General features: G+C 43.4%; 1 protein-coding gene across 1 annotated transcript; it reads left to right on the top strand.

Moving 5' to 3' along the window:
• Nucleotides 1–3,209: 3,209 nt before the first annotated feature.
• LOC103243869 (leucine-rich repeat-containing protein 37A3-like) lies at nucleotides 3,210–20,993 on the top strand. Its single transcript, XM_073005442.1, is given in 7 exon segments — nucleotides 3,210–3,266; nucleotides 3,421–3,774; nucleotides 17,813–17,971; nucleotides 18,265–18,749; nucleotides 18,751–19,463; nucleotides 19,466–19,525; nucleotides 20,733–20,993. Coding segments are annotated over 7 exon segments (2,043 nt in total). The 3' UTR covers nucleotides 20,948–20,993.
• Nucleotides 20,994–22,423: the final 1,430 nt, after the last annotated feature.

Genomic DNA, 22,423 nt, shown 5'->3' with positions numbered 1-22,423 from the left:
TGGTTTTTCCTAGAAGGTGCCAATTTTCTTCTTCGTAGAATTACCTGGTAGTTCTCTAATAATCTGTGTTTGTGCTTTATATCATCTTTGATAGTGACACATTTTGGGGCAGTTTCCTTTTTGTTTAAAACCATCACGTAGTTGTCCTAAGTTAAATACTCTAGGCCAGACAGTAATCCTGGAACTTTGAGAGACAGAGGCAGGAGGATCACTTGAGCCCAGGAGCTTGAGACCACCTGGGCAACATAGGGAAACCTCCTCTCTACAAAAATCAAAAACAGGTCAGGCATGGTGGCTCACGCCTGTAATCCCAGCACTCTGGGAGGCCAAGGTGGCAAGTCACCTGAGGTCAGGAGTTCAAGACCAGCCTGGCCAACATGGTGAAACTCTGTTTCTACTAAAAATGCAAAAAAAAAAAAAAAAAAAAAAAAATTACCTGTGTGTGGTGGTGCACGCCTGTGATCCCAGCTACTCAGGAGGCTGAGGCAGGAGAATCGCTTGAACCCAGGAGGCGGAGGTTGCGGTGAGCAGAGATCACGCCACTGCACTCTAGCCTGGGTGACAGAGCAAGACTCCATCTCAAAAATAAATAAATAAATAAATCAAAATAATAAAAAACCTAGCTGGGCATGGTGGTGCATGCCTGTTGTCCCAGCTGGAAGGCTGAGGCTGAGGTGGGAGGATTGCTTGAGCCCAGGAATTCAAGTTTACAGTAAGCTATGATGGCTCCACTGCACTCCAGCCTGGGTGACAGAGAAAGACTCTGTCTCTAAACAAACTAACTGAAGGTTTACTTACTTTTAAAAAGTAGTACACAATTATTGTTTTTAGGATGAGGTGCTTTTTTGTTTGTTTGCTTTTGAGACAGACTCTTGGTTTGTCACCTAGGCCTGAGTGCAGTGGCACAATCCGCTCACTGCAGTCTTGAACCCCTGGGCTGACCTGATCCTCTTGCCTCAGCCTGGACTATAGGACTAGGAATACAAGCACACGCTACCACGCCCCACTAATTTTTTTGTAAAGACAAGGTCTCACTATGCAAGAGTCCTATACAAGGACTCTCACTGGAGTCCAACTTCCTGGCCTCTAAAAATGAATGCTGCCACTTCGGCCTCCCAAAGTGCTAGAATTACAGGCATGAGCCACTGTGCCTGGTCTATTCTTTTATCATTAAATTGTATAGACCTGTAGAGCGAAATAATTGATATTTGGCTGTACATTGGTGTTCTATAATATAATGAAGTTTGAGCTAATCTCAATGTTTGGATATTTATTATTTAGTAATTGAAGTACTTTGCAATTAACACCTTTAAATTAACTTAAAATTTTAAATGTTACAGTAGAAATTAAAATGCCAAGAAGCAGGTGTTATTTTAAAAATATCATTGGACAAAATATTGGAGGTTAATTTAAGACAGACTTTCAGGATTAACAGCTATTTAAACATTTTTTTAATCATTTGTTGATGAGTGTTTTTTCTCATTCCTGAAATACCTACTCTTAAGTCCTTTTTTTTGGTCTTTGGAAAACGTACTCCTGTCCCGTGCTATTCCATTTTTCTTTTTATTTTTTTCCTTTCTTCATTTATACAGATTTTGCCATACAATTTTATTTTTATTATTTTTATTGTGGTAAAATACATGTAATAAAACTTATCACTTTAACTATTTTAAAGTATATAATTCAAGCCACATGTAGTGGAGCCTGTTGTTCCAGCTAGTCAGGAGGCTGAGCCTGGACTCCTTGAGCCCAGGAGTTTGAAGGCAGCCTGGGCAACATAGCAAGACCCCCTTCTCTTAAAAAGTATATAGTTCAGTGGTATTAAGTACATAAACAATATTGTACGAACATCACCACCACCATCTTGTTCTAGAACTTGTTCATCATTGCCACACAATTTTAGCACCTAATTGTTCCCTAGTGTTTGGCTGCCATATTAAGTTTAGGTTTGTAAGAGATAAACAAGACTCAGTTGTTGTCCTCAAGGACTTTACAGTCTAGTGAGAGAAACCTGACATTTATGATACAATGTGGCAAATTACCTGTTAGAACTCCCCATCATTGAATTAGAGTTTTAATTTTACCTTGAAAAGGCAAAGTAACTTCTTGTTAGGTTAATAATCCAGTTGTCATATTGTTCCACACACTGAATTCATTTAGGCTAGACCAAAAGACTGAAGTCTTTAGTCTTTTGACTTAGGTCATTGTAGGACTCACAAATCCTCATGCCCTATACTTTATTGCAAGAAAGGAACCAGAAAATTGATATTTTGATTTAAAACCAAATTATGAGCTATTTCTTCCTAATGAAGCGGGGAGATCTGTGAAAATTATCTTTAGAAAGAACTTCTTAGTTGTCTGCAACTATCATTTGTTGAAACCGTTTTTACTTTAGTTGCAGTGACAACTCGCTTATGATCAAATACAGCATGATACGGGCATGTTTATCTCCCTTGGCAGATCATCTTGAGGAACAGTTGCTTTGGAAACTGTCAAGAGATTGTTTTTAATTCCTTGAGAAGCCGAGAGGTATCAACTGATTTAAAGTTTAATGTCTTAGCAGTTTTAGTTTACAATAATGTTATCGGACTTGAGCAGTATTAAAATACAGATTTTATTTTCATTATTATGACTTATTTTCTTCATTATTAAAAATTTAATGCAATATTGCTTATCAAAGTAAAACAACACGGCTGTTTTCATCTAGAAGGGCTAGATGTGAGAGGGGTGGAATTGAGAGCAGCTTTTTTTTCTTTTTTTTTTTTTTGAGACAGAGTTTCACCCTGTTGCCCAGTCTGGAGTGCTGTGGCCTGATCTCGGCTAACTGCAACCTCCGCCTCCTGGGTTCAAGCGATTCTCCTGCCTCAGCCTCCCAAGTAGCTGGGATTACAGGTACCAGCCGCCACGCCCAGCTAATTTTTGTGTATTTTTAGTAGAGACGGGGTTCCACCATGTTGGCCAGGCTGATCTCCAACTCCTGACCTCAGGTGATCCTCCCGCCTCGGCCTCCCAAAGTGCTGGGATTACAGGCCTGAGCCACTGCGCCCAGCCTGAGAGCAGCTTTTTCATATTCCATATACGGGCCTTCTATAAACGGCCAGTAAGTCTTCCCAAAGGGTGGTGGGCATTTCCAACGGGCCAAACGTGGCCTGTCATTCTATTTCTCTCTCCCAGCATCGAGGTCTAGTAGCACGAAGACCAACCGCCCAATGGCCGCTAACCGTTCTACCCGTCGTCGTTTGGAACTCCGCTCGCCTTCCAGGCCGGTTAAGGCTTTTGTCTGTTGAGGTCAGGACTAGGTAGGTCTCGACCAATAGGGACACAGCGGTCACCGGGACCGGGTCTGCGTGGCTCCGAGGCCTAAAGAGAAGGCCGTGCCTGCGTCCTGAGGCCGCCTTGCCAGGCCCTCTGCACCCTTAGGGCCTCCGCCGCGCGGTGTTCGGGTGGCCACAGGCTTCCTGGCTCGCCACTCCCGCCGCCACCCAAAGGCGCTGCGTCCCGGCGGCTCGGAGGGGTTTCGTCGAGGCCGGGCAGGCTTGGGCCGGGAGACCAGGCGGCCAGCAGGGCCCGGGCTGGGAGAGGCTGACGCCGCCGTCAGTCACCGAGGTGGGATGGGGAAGCTTCACGGCCTGGGTCCGGCCAGGGAGCAGCCACAATGGGCCCCCGGTGTGTGCAGAGGGTGGGGCGCGGCCCGTCTTGGAGCCCCCAGCTCACCCGCTGGCCTCCAGAGGAGCCTGGAGGGCCGTGGGGGAGCCGGCCGCGCTCTGCCTGTTGGTAAGAAACCGTATAGTTTTCCTAATGTAGTCAGTCTAAGAGGGTTGGTATCCCAAATGGTTGATAGTGTTTTAGTTGACAATTTTCAACACCTGTTAGGAGAAGAAAAGTTCAGATTGCTAGGCGTAGATTCCTACTAAATTTTGTTTTGTTTTGTTTGAAATAGGGTCTCGTTCTGTCACTCATGCTTGGAGTGCAGTGACTTGATCACAGTTCATTGTTGTCTCGACCTCATGGGCTAAGTGAGCCTCCCACTTCAGCCTCCCGAATAGCTGGCACTACAGACAGGTTCACACCACCCTGTGTGGCTAATTGAATTTTTTTTTTTTTTTTTTCCAGAAACAGGGTCTCACTGTGTTGCCCTGGCTGGTTTTGAACTCTTGGGTTCAAGTGATCTTCCTGCCTCTGCCTCCCAAAGTGCTGGGATTACAGGCGTGAGCCACTGTGCCCGGCCCTAAAACGTTTTTTATAAATTTTTTAAAAGTTGGAATTTGTGGTGTGGTTTTGATTGTCTACTGAAAACGATTGCAGTCTCCTTTGAGGTTAAAAAAAAAAAAAAGGAAAGAAAAAACTTAAATAGGCTGTTAATAAATTTGACATTTATTGCTCTTGAAAAATAGCTGTCATCATCTTTTTTCAGGGTAATCACTTTGATCAATATGAAGGACACTTGGACATTGAGTAAGCACCAGTTGACAAGCCTACAGAATCGATCAGATGATCATTGCTTAATTTCGGGTCTTAGCCAGTTAGGTAGGTAGTGTTCGTGTGACACTTGATGTGAATGAACTTAAACTTATTAATAACCAATACAGTTTAGAATTGTTTTCTTGCATGCCATACAATAATCAGAGTTTGGAGTGTAATGTAATATTTAATATGTTGGGAAATCAGTCCAAAAATATCTAGAAACACATTAGAATTTTGATGGGGGAAAATATCTTTTTGGCCCATACTAATATTTTGTTGAAGATAGCAAGGTAAAGTTTAGCATTTTGTCAACTGAATAAAGGAGTAAAATGTATTTTGATCCTTTATAGATTGCCCTTTCCTGGGCAATATAATTATGTATGAAATGTTCCTACGTGGAAGTAGAATATGTATGGAAAATTTTTTTAAAAAAAGTTCCATTAGAAACAGTTAAGGGCTGGGCACAGTGGCTAATGCCTGTAATCCCAGCACTTTGGGAGGCCAAGGTGGGCGGATCACCTGAGGTCAGGAATTTGAAAGCAGCCTGGCTAACATGGTGAACCCCAACTCTACAAAAATACAAAAAATAGCCAGCTGTGGTGGCATGCACTTGTAATCCTAGTTACTCCTGAGGCTGAGGAACGAGAATCGCTTGAACCCAGGAGGTGGAGGTTGCAGTTAGCTGAGATTCCACTGCACTCCAGCCTGGGCAACAGAGCAAATCTCCGTTTCAACAACAACAAAAGAAACAGTTAAGGAGTAATACATTTTATTTACCAGACTCTTGTGAAACATGGCAAGTTTGGTCTATGTAGCTTAATAAATGTCTAGTTTTTGTCAAAAGTTGATTATTTCTATCTTTTCACACTGCTTAGTTTTGGACACTGATGATATCAGCAATAGAACAAGGAGATTTATTTATCTGACTCAGTTTAAAAAAAAAAAACAAAAAAAAAAACTTCGGTTGGACACGTTGGCTCATGCCTATAATCAATCCCAATAATCTGGGAAACTGAGGGAGGTGGATCACCCAAGGTCAGGAGTTCAAGACCAGCCTGGCCAACATGGTGAAACCCTGTTTCTACAAAAAATAGAAAAAATTTAGCCTGGCATGTGGTGGGCACCTGTAATCCCAGCAGCTTGGGAGGCTGAGGCAGGAGAATTGCTTGAACATGGTAGCCGGAGGTTGCAGTGAGCCGAGACCACACGATTGTACTCCAACCTGGGCAAGAAGAACGAAGCTCTGTCTCAAAAAAAAAAAAAAAAAAAAAAAAAAAAACTTCTAAATTTTTGAATATTATTTTCATTTTGAAAAATCCATTTAATTTTCTTAAATTTTTTAAAATTTGAGATGGTGTCTTACTCTGTCGCCCAGGCTGGAATACAATGGCACACAATCTCAGCTCACTGCAACCTCTGCCTCCTGGATTCAAGCGATTCTTCTGCCTCAGCCTCCTAAGTAGCTGAGATTACAGGCGCACATCACCACACCCGGCTAATTTTTGTATTTTTAGTAGAGACGGGGTTCCACAATGTTGGTCAGGCTGGTCTTGAACTCCTGACCTCGTGATCTGCCCACCTCGGCCTACCAAAGTGCTGGGATTACAGGCGTGAGCCACCGTACCCAGCAAAAAGCCCATTATTTTTAAATAACACAGTCCATTATTAAAATGTCTGAACTTGTCGTTATCGTCAGCATTTAGTATTTGTGCTTAAGTGTGCATATTTAATAAGGGTTTCAGTGAGTTACTGGTAAAACATGAGTGGGGAAAAAAGTCAGAGGGAATCTTAATCTTTATAACCGTCATGACAAGCCAGCCCCCTTCCCCTTAAGAAACACTAACTAGCTTCTTCCTCAGGAAAATATGAAGGCAATTTAGAGAGTGCAGATATTTTAACTTTAGCTTTTATTTTCAAAACCGTAACATAGTAAAGGATCAACATATATTAATGTTCCCAATTAGGTTGGTATTGTGTGTGTATTTTCAAAACCGTAACATAGTAAAGGATCAACATATATTAATGTTCCCAATTAGGTTGGTATTGTGTGTGTTTGTGTGTTTGTGTTTGGGTGTTTACAGAAATTTACACAACCTGGGGTATTCAACATTTTTCTTCCATAGCAGTTGGCCCATATTAGCTAGGCAGCCATGATCTGGTTAGTATTGCACAGCCTACCTATTTAAAATTTCTTCTCTTCTTTCTCTCCACCTCCCTTTTTTTTTTTTTTGAGACGGAGTTTTTGCTCTGTCGCCCAGGCTGGAGTGCAGTGGTGCGATCTTGGCTCACTGCAACCTCCGCCTCCTGGGTTCAAGCGATTCTCCTGCCTCAGCCTCCTGAGTAATTGAGATTATAGGCGCCCACCGCCACGCCCTGGCTAATTTTTGTATTTTTAGTAGAAATGAGGTTTCCCCATGTTGGCCAGGCTGATCTCGAACTCTTGACCTCAGGTGATCCACCGGCCTGGGCCTCCCAAAGTGCTAGGATTACAGGCATGAGCCACGGTGCCTGGCCTCCACCTCACTTTCTAATTTTGTCCTTCTGGTCCAGTGAACTCTGTATAGAATACCTTCTGCCTTAATGTGCTAGCATGATGCTAGACCTAGGCATGGCAGTAATTGATGGCACATGTGATAATGTTGCAGAGGGAGAATTCTCATCAGCTGTTTCACTGAAAGCCTAGTCTTGTGTTTTGACATATGGATAAAATGCCAAGCTCACTTTGCTAAGTTAAAAATCACTGGTTTGTGCCTTGTTCTGTATTATTTGGGGGATTATCACAAGGCAGAATTTTGTAATGAAATCTGTAGACTAGATCAGTATCTTGTATTTGAAAAATAACTTTTCCCTTTTAATTTTAAAAATTGGGGTTCAAAGTTTAAGAACAGAGCCATCGGAATCAACTCCTCAGTACCATATTCTACAAGGTGCGTGGTTGGTTAATATTCTTACACAAGCTATAATTCTATGGGTACTCAACAGTAGTAGGAAATTTAATTAGATGAAATTTGCAAGCTAGTATTCATTATTAATATACTCAACAAAGACTTTTTTAAACCACTAAATTACATTATGTTTAATATTTTTTAAGCCTTCTTAGAGGGCTACATTGAAAGATTTTTGGAAAATTTATTCCTGTGGCACATGAGGCTAATGCTATTTTACCTCTCACAATGTCCAGGATTTTTTTCTAGCACATATTATAGGGAAAACACAATCACAGGCAGTCTAATTGAATAGTTATTGTTGAATAATCTCAATGAGTAGGAGTAGAATTGATACATGCCTTGATTATTAAATAGTGCTACCTTCTCCACTTAAAATAACAAACAGTATGTAGTACTAAGGCTGGATATTTAATTTTTTAAATAAATAAATGCATATTCAGAAATGTGTATTAGTAATTATGCTTCTAATGAAAATTTACTTCTGAAACACATAAATATATGTATTATTTGTGATGTGTTAATTTAGGTAGAAGGAGGAGGAGCTTCATAGCCTACATTGAATTAGATAGAAGTAGGACACAGGATCTGGGAGAATAAACAAATATGTGAGACAAAATAAGAAAAAAAGAAGTAGGACACACTGGATTAGAGAGATCTTATTTCTGTTGCCTGGTCATTTGGGAGTAAAATTTTAAGTGTTCTTTTTTTTAAACTTTTTTTTTTTTTTTAACCAGAGTCTCTATCACCCAGACTGGAGTGCAGTTGTGTGATCTTGGCTCACTGCAACTTCCGCCTCCCAGGTTCAAGTGATTCTTGTGACTCAGCTTCCCAAATAGCTGAGACTACAGGTGCCTGCCACCATGCCTGGCTAATTTTTTTTTTTTTTTTTAGACATGGTCTCATTCTGTGGTTCAGGCTGGAGTGCAGTGGCGCAGTCTCGCCTTACTGCAACCTCTATCTCCTGGGTTCAAGCGATTCTCCTGCCTCAGCCTCTGGAGTAGCTGGGATTACAGGTGCCCACCACCATGCTCAGCTAATTTTTGTATTTTTTCAGTAGAGACGGGGTTTCACTATATTGGCCAGGCTGGTCTTGAACTCCTGACCATAGGTGATCCACCCGCCTCAGCCTCCCAAAATGCTGGGATTACAGGTGTGCATCACTACTTTTACTTTGTTAAAAGTTATTTTCTTGTGCCTCCTTGTGTTACCCATCATCCTTAAGCCTATTGGATTTTTGATGAATGTTTATAAAACCTTACCTTAAGCCTATTGGATTTTCGACAAGTGTTTATAAAACCTTTTTTCTTTTATTGGTAGGAAAGGGGACCATACTGAATACTAGCCCTTCCTGCAGAGTCACAGAACTACCTCTTTTCCTCCAAAAGCAGATAGTTTGAAATGATGGGACAGGTCCAGATTTTCTGTATTGCTCATTTACTTACCCTAGGAGGTTGGTGAGGGGAGCAGATTATGGGAGAAGTGTCTATTGTTTCTGTTGCCTTTGTTATGATTGGAAGGACTTAAAGAGTGGCGTATTAAATATTTTATTATAGTCCCTGAGGATTTAAAGAACAGTTTTAACCTAAAGTTTTAGAAGAGAAATTCCACTACCATTTTCTATCAATAGCTTTTTTCTGAGAAGATGACAGCCATCCTCTTGAGTGGTTTTGTAAAAGTGGTACTAATGTGTATAACCTTAATTTTTTCTTTTTTTTTTCCCCTCTCCCTTTAACCTTTGCTTTCCTTTCACTGTTGTCAATCACAAGACATTGCTCTTGAGTTTCTCAGCTGGTCTTGACTTGTGAATTACTCATGCTTTCACTCTTCTTTTTTTTTTTGAGACGGAGTCTGGCTCTGTCGCCCAGGCTGGAGTGCAGTGGCGCGATCTCGGCTCACTGCAAGCTCCGCCTCCCGGGTTCCCGCCATTCTCCTGCCTCAGCCTCCCGAGTAGCTGGGACTACAGGCGCCCGCCACCTCGCCCGGCTAGTTTTTTGTGTTTTTTTAATAGAGACGGGATTTCACTGTGTTAGCCAGGATGGTCTCAATCTCCTGACCTTGTGATCTGCCCATCTCGGCCTCCCCACTCTTCTTTAATAACTACATTACTTACAAGCAGTGAATTGAAAACCAGACCAAAAAAAAAAAAAAAAGACCATCAGTGATTGGACAGTTTCTTACTTTGTGTTACATTTAACTGTTCTTTTGACAGCCCAATTTTTAAAGCCACGTTCATATGGAAATGCTTTCACTCCACTTGCACTGCTTTTGGAAATAGCATACTGCTTCATCTGTCTGTTTATTTTAGTGCATTCATAATATAACACAGTCAGCATAATGTCTCATCACCACTTAGCCAAGGATTGAGTTTTCTTAAAATAAAAAAATAAAACAACCGTAATAAAATTTTGATCTCACCGTTTTTTCAGTTTGATATTGGCTGCATGCTAGTTAAGTATTACACACATACACATACACACACATACACATACACATTGTTTTAAACCAATCAAGTCTGGCCTGGATTTAGTGCTGATTGTTTTTTCATTTCTAGTGGTGGGGCAGTCTTACACTTACAACTTACTTTGTATCATGAAAATACAAAAAATTAGCTGGGCGTGGTGGTGGGTGCCTGTAGTCCCAGCTACACAGGAGGCTGAGGCAGGAAAATGGTATGAACCCGGGAGACAGAGTTTGCAGTGAGCCGAGATTGCGCCATTGCACTCCAGCCTGGCAACAGAGTCAGACTCCGTCTCAAAAAAAAAAAAAAAAAAAAAAGGATGAACATTCTCTGTAGCTTGGGTAGTAAAACTGAGGCATTTTATTGTGAAATATTAAAATGGTGCATTCTGTGTGTATACATACAGGAGTGTGCCTATCTAGTTATGTTTGTATTTGCTTGACCATGAAGATAAATAGTACAAGTGATGCTGTTTTATTTGAAGCCTGAGCGCTTCTGGTTTCCTAACCAGAAATTGCTATCTGGTTCTTCTAATGGAATGGAGGGCTTTTCCATTCTTAGACCGTCCAACTCTGAACTTGCTCTGAATCTCAAATCTTTCTATTCACAGAACAAACATTCAAGTGCTTTTCTTCCTTTTTTAAAAAATATTTATTTATTTATTCATTTATTTATTTATTTTGAGATGGAGTCTCACTCTTGTCACCCAGGCTGGGGTCTCGGCTCACTGCAACCTTCACCTCCCAGGTTCAAGTGATTCTCCTGCCTCAGCCTCTCAAGCAGCTGGGATTACAGGCCCTCACAACCACGCCCAGCTAATTTTTGTATTTTTAATAGAGACGGGGTTTCGCCATGTTGGTCAGACTGGTTTCTACTCCTGACCTGAGGTGATCCGCCCACCTCAGCCTCCCAAAGTGCTGGGATTACAGGAGTGAGCCACCACGCCCACCTCTCAAGTGTTTTCAAGTGTTTTTCTGTATATTAGGTTCATTAGCACCAACTTCATGACTTCTAAAATGTGACTGCTTTCATGTCCAGATAGCTTGAATACAGGTATCTACCAATGATATGAGGTGGATAATAAATAATACAACAGTGTTGCTTATTTCTCAAAAAAAAAATTTTTTTTTCCAATTATATTATACCCTTCTCCCCAAGAGGTGGGCAGAAAAGCATTGTTAATCTTTTTTTACAGATGAGGAAAAACAAGATCAGAGGTGCTAACAGTGCTACAGCCTAGTGCCAGGTGTTCTTTCCCCAATTCTAGGTTCTCACCATGACGATGTTTTTCTTTTCTCACAATCTTTACTTCTTCCTCTGACCCTCCCCACCACCCAAAATAGTTTTAATTCTGGAAAAGAAACCCAACTGCACACTGCTACACTTGACCTTATTGCAGTCAGAAGCTTTGGATGATTCCCCATCCAAAATATTAGAGATGAAATGAAAGCAAAGTAGGCATCTGACAAAAGTTGATTTTTCTCTTCTGCATTTTAGGACCTCAAGTAATGTTTTTCCAGAAACTGCTATTATGCCATAGATTCACTGTACCTTCAACAACATAGGCTTATGATCTGGCAAATTAAAAATCTCTTTTTTTTTTTTTTTGTACAGTTGCAAGATTTAATAGAGTGAAGACAGAGCTCTCATACAAAGGGAGGGGACCCAAAAAGGGTAGCCATTGCTGGCTTGAATGCCTGGATTTATATCCCAATCATTGTCCTTCCTCTTGTGCATTCAGGCAATAGATGATTGGCAATTTTTTTACCTCCTGTTTTTGCCTAATTAGCATTTAGTGAGCTCTCTCTACTATCTAATTGGTCAGGTGTGAGCTAAGTTGCAAGCCCCATGTTTAAAGGTGGAAGCGGTGACCTTCCAAGCTAGGCTTAGGGATTCTTTGTCGGCCTAGGAAATCCAGCTAGTCCTGTCTCTCAGTCCCCCCTCTCAACAGGAAAGCCCGAGTGCTGATGGGGAGGTTGGCTGATGACCGCTCTAACTGCTTCCTGCTGAATTGGGGCACAGTAGGGGTTGTGCAGTTGAGATTTCCTTGGGAAGAGTGCCTTCGATGTCATTAACATCGAAGCATGGGCTAGCAAGTGGGCCGGTCCAGCGGTCTGCGGTAGATCTTATTCATGGACTGCATCTGGGGCTCCATTTGAAGAATGATTTGTAGTTTTACAGCTTTGATTCTGGAAGAGACAAACTTAACAAGGAGGTTAAAGATACAGGGTCCAAAGAGGAGTAGCAATATTATAACTGCTAGAGGTCCTAAGAAGGGGAGAATCTGCGGCATCCATTGGCTGAGGAGGCCCGAGGGTCCAGTGTTTTGAAGCTCCTCTGCTCTACATTTATTCGATATTGAATTTCTTTAACTTTCTTGGTGACGATTCCGGATTGATTAACATTATAACAGCACTATTCCCCTAAAAATAAACGGGTTCCCCCTCTTTTGGCAGTTAGCAAGTCTAAAGCTCTTTGATTTTGAAGGACTACTGCTGCTAGGGAGTTAAGTTGATCTTGCAAGGTGACCAGGAAGTCACCAACCCGTTCCACGTCACCATTTAGTTGTTGAGATAGTTGTAGTACAACTGAGTAGAGGCTGTGATACCGCTAATGCCAGTACCTAGTCTGCCTAGCACTCCTGCTCCAATAACAAAAGGAAGAATGGGTACTCTTTTGTTGCGGCGCTTAGGTAAGACATGATTATATAAATCTTGTTCAGTGTAGATGGTCATAGGGGGCACTAAGAATGAGAGGAAGCACATAGATTCTGAAGAGCCATTCAAGCAACTATAGGCTGAGGTACCACAGACTTTTTTGTCCTGAGGGTAGGCAGACCATTTGTGTGGGCGGAGTTACCTATCCGATGCACTGGGAGTTGGTTGTGTCTATAGTATTGCTACGGTGAGGTTTGAGGTATGGGTTATTTCCAGATTGGAAACAAGAGGTCCTACTAAAACGGAAATGGTGTTTATTTATGTACTGAAGTTGTTCCATTGTTCAGGTACAGGGATTGAAATGTATGACCTGAAGTGCAGGGGGAGGCACATCCAACAGTTAGTAGCATTTTGGGTTGAGACCTCATGGAGCCCAGTGAGGGTGGTATTAAATAGGCTTACCAGGCGAGTATGGGTACAGAGGGTTTCATGTAGTTTTGAGAGATCTAGTCCTTTGTTAGGGGTTAGGGATGCTGTGTACCCGGGTCAGTTGGGAGATTACATCCTTTACGTGTTTTTCTCTTGCCTGATCTTGAACTCCACCCCATCAGACATACTGGTATGGGTGAAGTAAGTCCAACAGACAGTGGCTCCAAGTCCTCCAGGACAACTAGGATTAATCATTTTCCTTGTCCAATAATGAGTATTTGCATGCTTGCAAAGAGTGGCAGAGTTATAGCAGTTGCTGGGTGCGGGCAGTGAAGGTGGCGGTTCCCTTAGATAAACTCCTATAAGATGGGGCATCAATATTTCCAGGATGCCGCATTCTCCATATAAACTCTTGGTAAGGGGAGTTACTGGTCGTACAGTGGCATGGAGAAGGTGCAGTGAGAGTGAAAGGGGGTAAGAGATCAGTAAAGAGAAAAATATGATAAGGGAGGGCCATGGGGATTTACAATTTTAGTTACTTTCCTTACGGTTGTCTGACAGCCACAAGTCTCCTTTAGCAGTGAGTATGCCGTTCACATCATGAGATGTCCACACAGTAAGATCTCTTCCCTGTATTATTTTAACTGCTTCAGATACTAAGACTGCTACTGCCGCCACTACCCGTAAACAGTGAGGCCAACCCTTTGCCACTACATCAGTTTCTTTACTCAGGTATGCCACGGGTGGCAAGCTCCTCCTTCGGACCTATGTAAGGACGCCTAGAGCTATTCCTATTTTTTCTGTGACATATAAAGAAAAGACTTGCCCCATTGGCAAGCATAACACTGGGGCTTGGGTTAGGGTCATCTTTAGGGCCTGGAAAGCCACTTCTGCTTCAGGTGTCCATCTTACTAAGTGGGTATTGGCTTTCTGAGTTTCCTTAATTAGTGTATATAATGGCCTGGCTATTTCGCCGTACCTGGGAATCCATATTTGGCAGAAACCTGTTATGCCAAGGAACCCTCTTAGTTGCTTTAGGGTTTTGGGATGAGGATAAGCCAGTATAGGCTGGATACATTCCTCACTGAGGGCCCTGGTGCCTTTGGATAATTTTAACTGTAAGTATTTAACCTGCTTTGAGCAGAGCTGAGCCTTTGGTTTAGAAACCTTGTAACCACAGGTGGCGAGTAAATTTAAGAGTGCTTGGGTGGCTTGATGGCGCAAGGTTTCTGAACGGGCAGCTAAAAGTAAATCATCCATGTACCGAAGGACAAGAGTGTCTAGGTATGAGAACTGGCTCAAGTCTTGGGCTAATGCCCGGCCAAATGGATGGGGGCTATCCCTGAACCCTTGGGGTAAAACAGTCCAGGTGAGTTGAGATGTTAGGTTCGAAGGATCTTCAAAGGCAAACAAGAATTGAGAGTCAGAATGTACAGGGATGCAGAAAAAGTCATCCTTAAGGTCCACGACTGTAAACCACCCTGCTTCCTCTGGCATTTGGGAAAGCAGAGTATAAGGGTTAGGTACAGCTGGGTATAGAGGGACAACAGCCTCATTGATAATCCTGAGATCTTGGACTAACCTCCACTGTCTGTTGGGTTTCTGTACTCCTAAAATTGGAGTATTACAAGGGCTATTGCATGGTTTAACTAGGCCTTGGGCTTTTAGGTCCTTAACAGTCTTTTGGAGTCCTTGTTGGGCCTCAGGTCTAAGGGGGTACTGCCTTTGGTAGGGAAAGGAGGTGGAATCCTTCAGTTTAACTTGAACAGGACGGGCATTCTTTGCTCATCCATATTGTCCTGTTGCCCAGACTTCAGGATTAATTCCTTCCTCAAGCAGGGGACAACAAACGGGTGTTCCTTGTCTTCTGTTCAGGTGTATAATGGCCCCTGCTTTTGCTAGAATGTCTCTCCCTAACAAGGGAGTGGGGCTTTCAGGCATAATTAGAAAAGCATGTGAAAAGAGTAAAGTTCCCCAGTCACAGCTCAGTGGCTGGGAGAAGTATCTAGTGACTGGCTGTCCTAGGACCCCTCAGATAGTGACAGATCTGGAGGACAATTGTCCGAGACAGAAAGTAAGACTGAGAAGGCCACACCAGTGTCCAGGAGACAGTTAACCTCCTGGCCCTCAATGGTCAAGCATACCTGGGGCTCTGTGAGGGTGATGGCATGGGCTGGTGCTTGCCCTGGGCACCCTCAGTCGTGCTGCTGGATCATCTGGTTAGTGGCTTCTGACTCAGAGGACCCTCATGCCCTGGGGCAGTGGGCCTTCCAGTGATTCCCTTGACATAAGGGGCATGGAAGAGGGGGTGGCTTATTTCTACTTGGAAAATCTTTTTTAAAGTGCCCTTGCAGACCACACTGGAAGCAAGCCCTATTAGTTAAGCATTCAATTTGCCCAGCTTTTCCCTTTTCCAGGGCGTCCAAAGTCCACTTGCCTGAGGGCCATGACTAAAGCGGTGGCCTTTTTTTATCCCATTTGTCCCATTCCGTTTGCTCCTTCTGATTTCAACCAAGGTTGCCAAGTTCAATAGGGTTTCTAAGTTCTGCTCCGGGCCTAAGGCAGACTTTTGAAGTTTTTTTTCTAATGTCTGCAGTTGACTGAGTGATAAACTTATTCTTTAAGATTAGTTGGCCTTCAATAGAGTCAGGTGACAGGGAGGTATGTTTCCTCAATGCCTCCCTTAGTCTCTCCAGAAAGGCAGTAGGATTTTCTTCCTTTCACTATGTTATAGTGGACATCGTTGAATAATTCATAGGCTTCTTCCTAGTTTTCCTTAGTCCTTCCAGCACACAAGTTAGCGAATGTCTGCGGCACCAATCTCCATGTTCTGATTCTGTGTCCCAGTGAGGGTCTACACTGGGAACTGCCTGCCGGTCTGTGGGAAATTGTTCTCTTTCCTCTGTTGTCATCCTGTCATTGACCTGACTGAGAAACCAGAGATCGCCAAACTCTCGGGCTGCAGTTATGGCGGCACTTTTCTCATTTGGGGTTAGTGTCTGATTTAGCAGTAACATTATATCTCTCCATGTCAAATCAAAGGATTGTCCTAACCCTTGTAAAACATCAATATAGCCATCAGGGTTATCTGAGAATTTACCTAGGTCTATTTTTTTTTGCTTTAAGTCTGAGAGAGAAAAAGGTACATGCAGTCTGACTGGGCCGAATTCTCCTCCTCCCACTGCTTGGAGGAGGCATAATCGGGAAATACTAGCACTTTTTGGTTCATTGTTTACCCCTTTGTCTATCTCCTTTTTGACCGTTTGGGTTGAAGGGGGTCTTTATTAGTTGGGGAAGGAGTCAGGGGGACACTAGGGTAGGGAGGTAGACCCTGAGGGCTTCCCGTAGGGCATAAATCATACCTTTTACATAATTGCGAGTTGTCTCTTAATGAAAAGAAAGTTTGTACGTATGGCACTTCACTCCATTTGCCTTCTTTTCTACAAAAGAGGTCTAGCTGTAAGATGGTGTTATAATTTATACTTCCTTCAAGAGGCCAGGTTTCTCCCCGTTAAAGAGGATATTGTGGCCAGGTGGTACTGCAGAAGAATATAAGTCATTTCCTTCTTAGCGTATGAGGGTCAAATTGGTCCCAATTCTCCAGAATACATCTTAGGGGCGTTTTTGCCTTGAGGGGAATGTTTCCCATCGCTTTGGAGATCCCTTCGTTGTTGCCAAACGTTATGGGGGGGTCCTTGCTCCCAGAGCTCCCAAGATGGTGGTGGGCTGCTTCCAAAATGGTGGCAAGCCTTGTGTTCTCGGTCTCACGGATTCTAAGGAATGGAATCTTGGGCCATGCAGTGAGTGTTATAGCTCTATTTGAAGCCGTGGGTCACAGAAGAGAACCGTGGAACCCAGTGTCTAGTGTTCAGCTCCATTAGGATGAACCCGGGCACTTAGCTGTGCAGGAACAACGGCAAGCCTTTAGCCTGATCGGGAGTGGCAGTGGGTGCCTCACTGGATCAGGAGCACAGCAGACACCCTGCCAGATCCAGAGGGATGGAAGTGAGCGGCGGGTCTGCAACAGCGGCAAATAGCAGTGGTGGACGGCAAGCGAAAGCTCAAGTCAAGCCGTAACAAACACGGACCAAAAGAGAGTGCAGTTGCAAGATTTAATAGAGTGAAGACAGAGCTCCCATACAAAGGGAGGGGACCCAAAGAGGGTAGCCCTAAAAATCTCTTAACCTACACCCCAGATCGCTGCCTATATTTAAGAAAAGAATCTAGGGTGGACACAGTGTTTTTTTCTGTGTTGAGTCTTCTGTGATGGAGCTGGGATGTGTGGGAGCAGAGAACCGTGCAGGTGGGTGGAGCACATGGCAGATGAGGCTCTGTCAGCAATGGGAGGGGGCCTCCACTTTAGCATCCCCGCCCCTGCTCCTCTCAGAGGGTTGCCTTTCATTGCATTCAGCTGTGATGGTAGCAAGAGCATGGGCACACTGAGGACGAGGAGAGAGGGAGCCTTGTGCTCTCTCTGTATCTGAGGGAGGACAGCACAGGGAATGGAGCAGTCTGCAGAGAGGCCAGCTCATCAGGGAAGTGGCTGTCTTCCACCTTAGGTTTTGGCTGAGCGCTGGGCAATTGGCCCCTGGGATCAATGGAATAATCCTAAACAGAGCTACGATATGTCACACTATGGAATGTTCCAAGTAGGTGGCCATGTTCTCAAAAGATGTCTTTCTTCCTTTTGTTGTTGCCATTTCATAGGTTTAGGTTTGGGTGTATGTTTCTCCTCTCTGACTGGCACTTGAATGTTTGCTGACTCCTACTCTGTGTGACCGGGGCATACAGCTGTGGACTGATGCATGCCGTCCTATCATCTTTCATTATCAAAGCAATCTCTTCTTTTTTGACAGTTTGAAGAAGCATCCGTAGGGAATCCAGAAGGAGCCTTCGTAAAGGTGTTACAAGCCCAGAAGAAGCACAGGAGCACTGAGCTGACTACTGAGCCGGAGGCACCCTCAGACAGCAATGGTATCAACTTGTCAGGCTTTGGGAGTGAGCAGCTAGACTCAGTGCCAGGAGCTTGCCTTATTTCTCAGCGAAAAATCTATAAGATGTGGAATCAGTGTTACGTTCCTTAAACTGCTTTTTTCAAAAGTACTAGATGGAGGTAGTCCCCTAGGTATTTTGAAAAACAATACAAAGAGCCCCTCTCTTCAACCTGCCTCCAACAACTTAACTTATGAAAATAAACTGGGAAAGCTTTATTTTCTGAAAAATGTGTTAGATGCAGAAATTCAAGAAAAACTCAATGAAGATAAAAGAGAAGAAAAAACTGCCATGCTTATACAGTCCAGCCTTCTAGGTAACAAAATTTAAACGCCAAATATTTGAAAAGAAATTAGAAACTGCCCAATCACAGGAAAACAGCCTGGCAAAGATTCCAAATGTCAGCAAAAGCCTGCGGGGAGTGAACAGAGTCCTCACGGGCCCAAGGAGCATCCAGAAAAGGCACTTCAAAGAGGTGGGAAAGCAGAGCATCAGGAGGGAATGGGGTGCCCGGGCATTCATGGAGAACGCTGCCAAAGAAAAATGGCTTGGGCGTCCAGCCCCAAGGGAGCTGGAACAGCCTCACAAAGAGCAGGGGCCCAAGAAGTTAGCAGGAAACACTATCTACACCAAGCCTCCGTTCACACTGGAGCATAAGGCGGCAGTCTTCTCTTTGCTGAAACCCTTCTCCATGGGCGTGCCTTCTGCCTCCACCCCTGCAAAAGCCCGACCTGAGGTCAGAAACAGATTGAAATACTTAACTTATGCCATTTTGGTTTTAGAAGATGCAAAGGCTACAGTTAAAATCAATCGTACATTCCAGAAAAAAATACTGCTTTCTTAAAAGTTGCTCCCATGTGGTCCACAGAACACCCAAGGCCAAAAAGAGTCAAAAGTTCAGAAAGAAAAGTTCTCTCAATAGACTGATGCTCACAAAGAGGCCTCCGTTCTCTGCAGCAAAGAGCCTCATAAATTCCCCTTCACAAGGGGCTTTTTTGTCTTTAGGAGACCTGAGTCCTCAGGAAAATCCTTTTCCAGTAGTATTTGCTCCTTCAGAACATTTTATAGAGAACACTAATATAAAAAACACCACAGTAAGAAATGCCTTAGAAGAAAACATTTTTGTGGAAAACATTACTATGCCAGAAGGCACCATCTCTGAAAACACAACCTACAGTCATCCTCCTGTGGCGGATTCCACTGGGACTGTGTTCAACTTAGAGACAACTGTTAAACACACCAGTGAAACACAATGGGAATACAACAACATGGGCACTGGCTTGTCCCCCAAGCCCAAAATCTTCTACTACCCATTGCCCTCATCCCCAGGTGACCGGTTTGAAATTCAGCTAAACCAGCAGCTATGGTCCCTCATCCTCAACAACGATGTGAGAAGGCTCATTTCTCATGTTATCCAAACCTTGAAAATGGACTGCTCTGAAACCCACGTGCAATTGGCCTGTGCCAAGCTCATCTCCAGAACAGGCCTCCTGATGAAGCTTCTCAGTGAGCAGCAAGAACTGAGAACTATATTAACGAGAGCACAGAAGCCCAGAGTGAACAGAAAGAGCAGGACCACACAGAAACACGAGACCCAGACTTTCTCATCATTTAGCATATGCCAGGAATGTTGGGGTGATCAGACCAACACCAGGTCATGGGGACTATGAAGTCTGGTGGAGTCAAAGGAATGAGACAAGACAAATTAAGAGAACATAGGGTGGGTCCAGGGGGCCAATGCCAGTATGGAGGCTGTGAAGGCTCTTCGAGGGCTCTGGGAGCCCACACTATTTATTGGTAATCAAACAAAGAAGCAGGTGGTGAGGATGTGCGGATGTGGGGGTAACAGGTGAGGACGTGAGGAAGTGGGGGTAGAAAGGCAGCAGTGCATCAAGCATAGCTGTGATGGCTTAGCATATGCTGTGCCACTTGAGATAAGGGAGACAGATTCTTCTAATTCAAGATACAATCAATTTATGATCTTGGGAGAGAAAGGAGCAAGGGGCCAGCGAGTCTGGACACATTCCAGAGGCTACAAGGGGTTTTATGCCCTGAGCCCTGGGTTCTCTCCAAGCCACAAGGGGTTTTATGCCCTGGACTTAGATTATAGTGTGGCAGGGCAGCCTTCCACCCTTTGGTGCAGAGCTGGGTGTTCCATAGGTCACGAGGGGTTTTAGACTCTGGACCCAGCACATGTTCCAAGACTCTTTTACATTATGTCAGACAAGCAAGCCCTGCCTCAGCCCTTCCACCAACAAGGAAAGTGCTCACACAGGAGAACCTCGACTCCCAGACCATAGTTTGTCTTGGCCACGTAACTCTGGCCATGACAGTGATCTCCCACTTTGCTCATTTAGAGAGTGAAATAGATTAGTACACAAGAGAAACTGTAGGCCAGGTATGATGGCTCACACCTGTACTTCTAGCACTTTGGGAGGCTGAGGTGGGTGGATTGCTTGAGGTCAGGAGTTTGAGACCAGCTTGGCCAACATAGTGAAACCCTGTCTCCACAAAAAAATATAAAAATTAGCTGGTTGTGGTGACACACGCCTGTAGTCCCAGCTACTCGGGAGGCTGAGGTGGGAGGATCACCTGAGCCCAGGGAGTTTGAATCTAAGATGAAACATGATCGCACCACTGTACTCCAGCCTGGGCAACAGAGTGAGACCCTGCCTCAAAAAATAAAAAAGAACCTGTAAGCTACTCACCTGGAATACTGGGGTATTGAATAGTTAGCTTTCATGCCCTTAGTTTTTTAAAAAAATTATTCCTTCCTTTTTTTTTTTAACTTCACTAAAGAAGTTCCAGGATACGGCTATAACAAACTCATCTTGGCAATATCTGTGACTGTAATACTAATGATTTTGATTATAATTTACTGTCTCATTGAGGTAAGGACAATAATTAATTCAGGTTTTCAGAATGCAGTCCTGTCTTTGTGTGGATTCAGAGCCCACAAACTCAAAACCAAAGCCACTTTCCCACCTGCTGCTACTTGACACTCTTCTTCAGTCGTTTAAGGCTGAGGTATGCTTCCTTCTTCCTGTGTACTTTCAGCCCAGAGTGAGACTTCTGAGTTGGGAAGAGATACTTCTGAATTAGACTACTGATCAGTGTCACCTAATTCTAATCCCAACGACCTTTATTCTAGGCAGACCATACTCGCCGCCATGCTTACCCTTCTGTTGGGCACCTTTGTCCTCCTTCCTGTTGGCCTTCTGGTTCCTACCCAACTGTCCAGTCCATAGGCCTCAATAACTCATTTTTGCCCACCCCTGTGGTAGCATTTTCTGTCGCCTTTATCTACTCAAGTAACCGCTTTATCACTAATTTATTATTCTGTGTTTTCATTTATAGGATCTTACCTAGCCATATGGCCTGCTGCCTCTGCCAATTTAAAAATAGCATTGAGGCTGTTTGCAAGACAGTCAAGCTGCACTGCAATAGTGCATGTCTGAGAAACACCACACATTGTCATCAGTCCAAATTGCCTGGTGATAACTTGTTACATTATTTTAAGTATTTGTTTTTAATTTTTAAAAATTTTTTAAAATTTATTTATTTATTTATTTATTTTTAGACGGAGTCTCGCTCTGTCACGCAGGCTGGAGTGCAGTAGCCGGATCTCAGCTCACTGCAAGCTCCGCCTCCCGGGTTTACGCCATTCTCCTGCCTCAGCCTCCCGAGTAGCTGGGACTACAGGCGTCTGCCACCTCGCCCGGCTAGTTTTTTGTATTTTTTAGTAGAGACGGGGTTTCACCGTGTTAGCCAGTATGGTCTCGATCTCCTGACCTCGTGATCCGCCCGTCTCGGCCTCCCAAAGTGCTGGGATTACAGGCTTGAACCACTGCACCCAGCCAAACTTTTTTATTTTTAATTGATGATAAAATTTTCAGCTAATGATATAATTGCTTTATTTTTATTTACTCATTCAGAGTTAAACTCCCTAAATTTCTGAACTCTTCCTTGCTGAGAGTCAGGTTCTGTTATTATTACAAAATTTAATAATAGAACTGTTCCATGTACATAAAGGACCAAGAGAAAGGAATGGGAAGCCTAGGGAATGACATTAACATCCACATCCTGTGTACTGTGCCCTCTGCTTGGTGCTTTGCCCCCAGTGATAATTTATTCATATAAATTAGCAATGTAGTTTGTAAGCTGGTTTTATATGCATGAGGTCTCAAGTACTCCCTGCCTTATAGGACAGATGTAGATCCAGTTTCGGTTTTTTTGTTTTTACAACTTTATGAGCATACAAGTGATGCTATTTTATTTGAAGCCTGAGCGCTTCTGGTTCCATAACCAGAAATTGCTACCTGCTTCTTCTAATGGAATGGAGGGCTTTTGCATTCTTAGACTGTCCAACTCTGAACTTGCTCTGAATCTCAAACCTGTCTATTCACAGAACAAACACTCAAGTGCTTTCAAAAGTTTTTCTGTAGATTAGGTTCATAAGCACCAACTTCATGACT

This window comes from Chlorocebus sabaeus, chromosome 16 (assembly GCF_047675955.1).
Source record: "Chlorocebus sabaeus isolate Y175 chromosome 16, mChlSab1.0.hap1, whole genome shotgun sequence".
Taxonomy (NCBI): domain Eukaryota; kingdom Metazoa; phylum Chordata; class Mammalia; order Primates; family Cercopithecidae; genus Chlorocebus; species Chlorocebus sabaeus.
The sequence above is the reverse complement of the archived record's forward strand: the minus strand, read 5'-3'. Positions and strand labels throughout refer to the sequence as shown.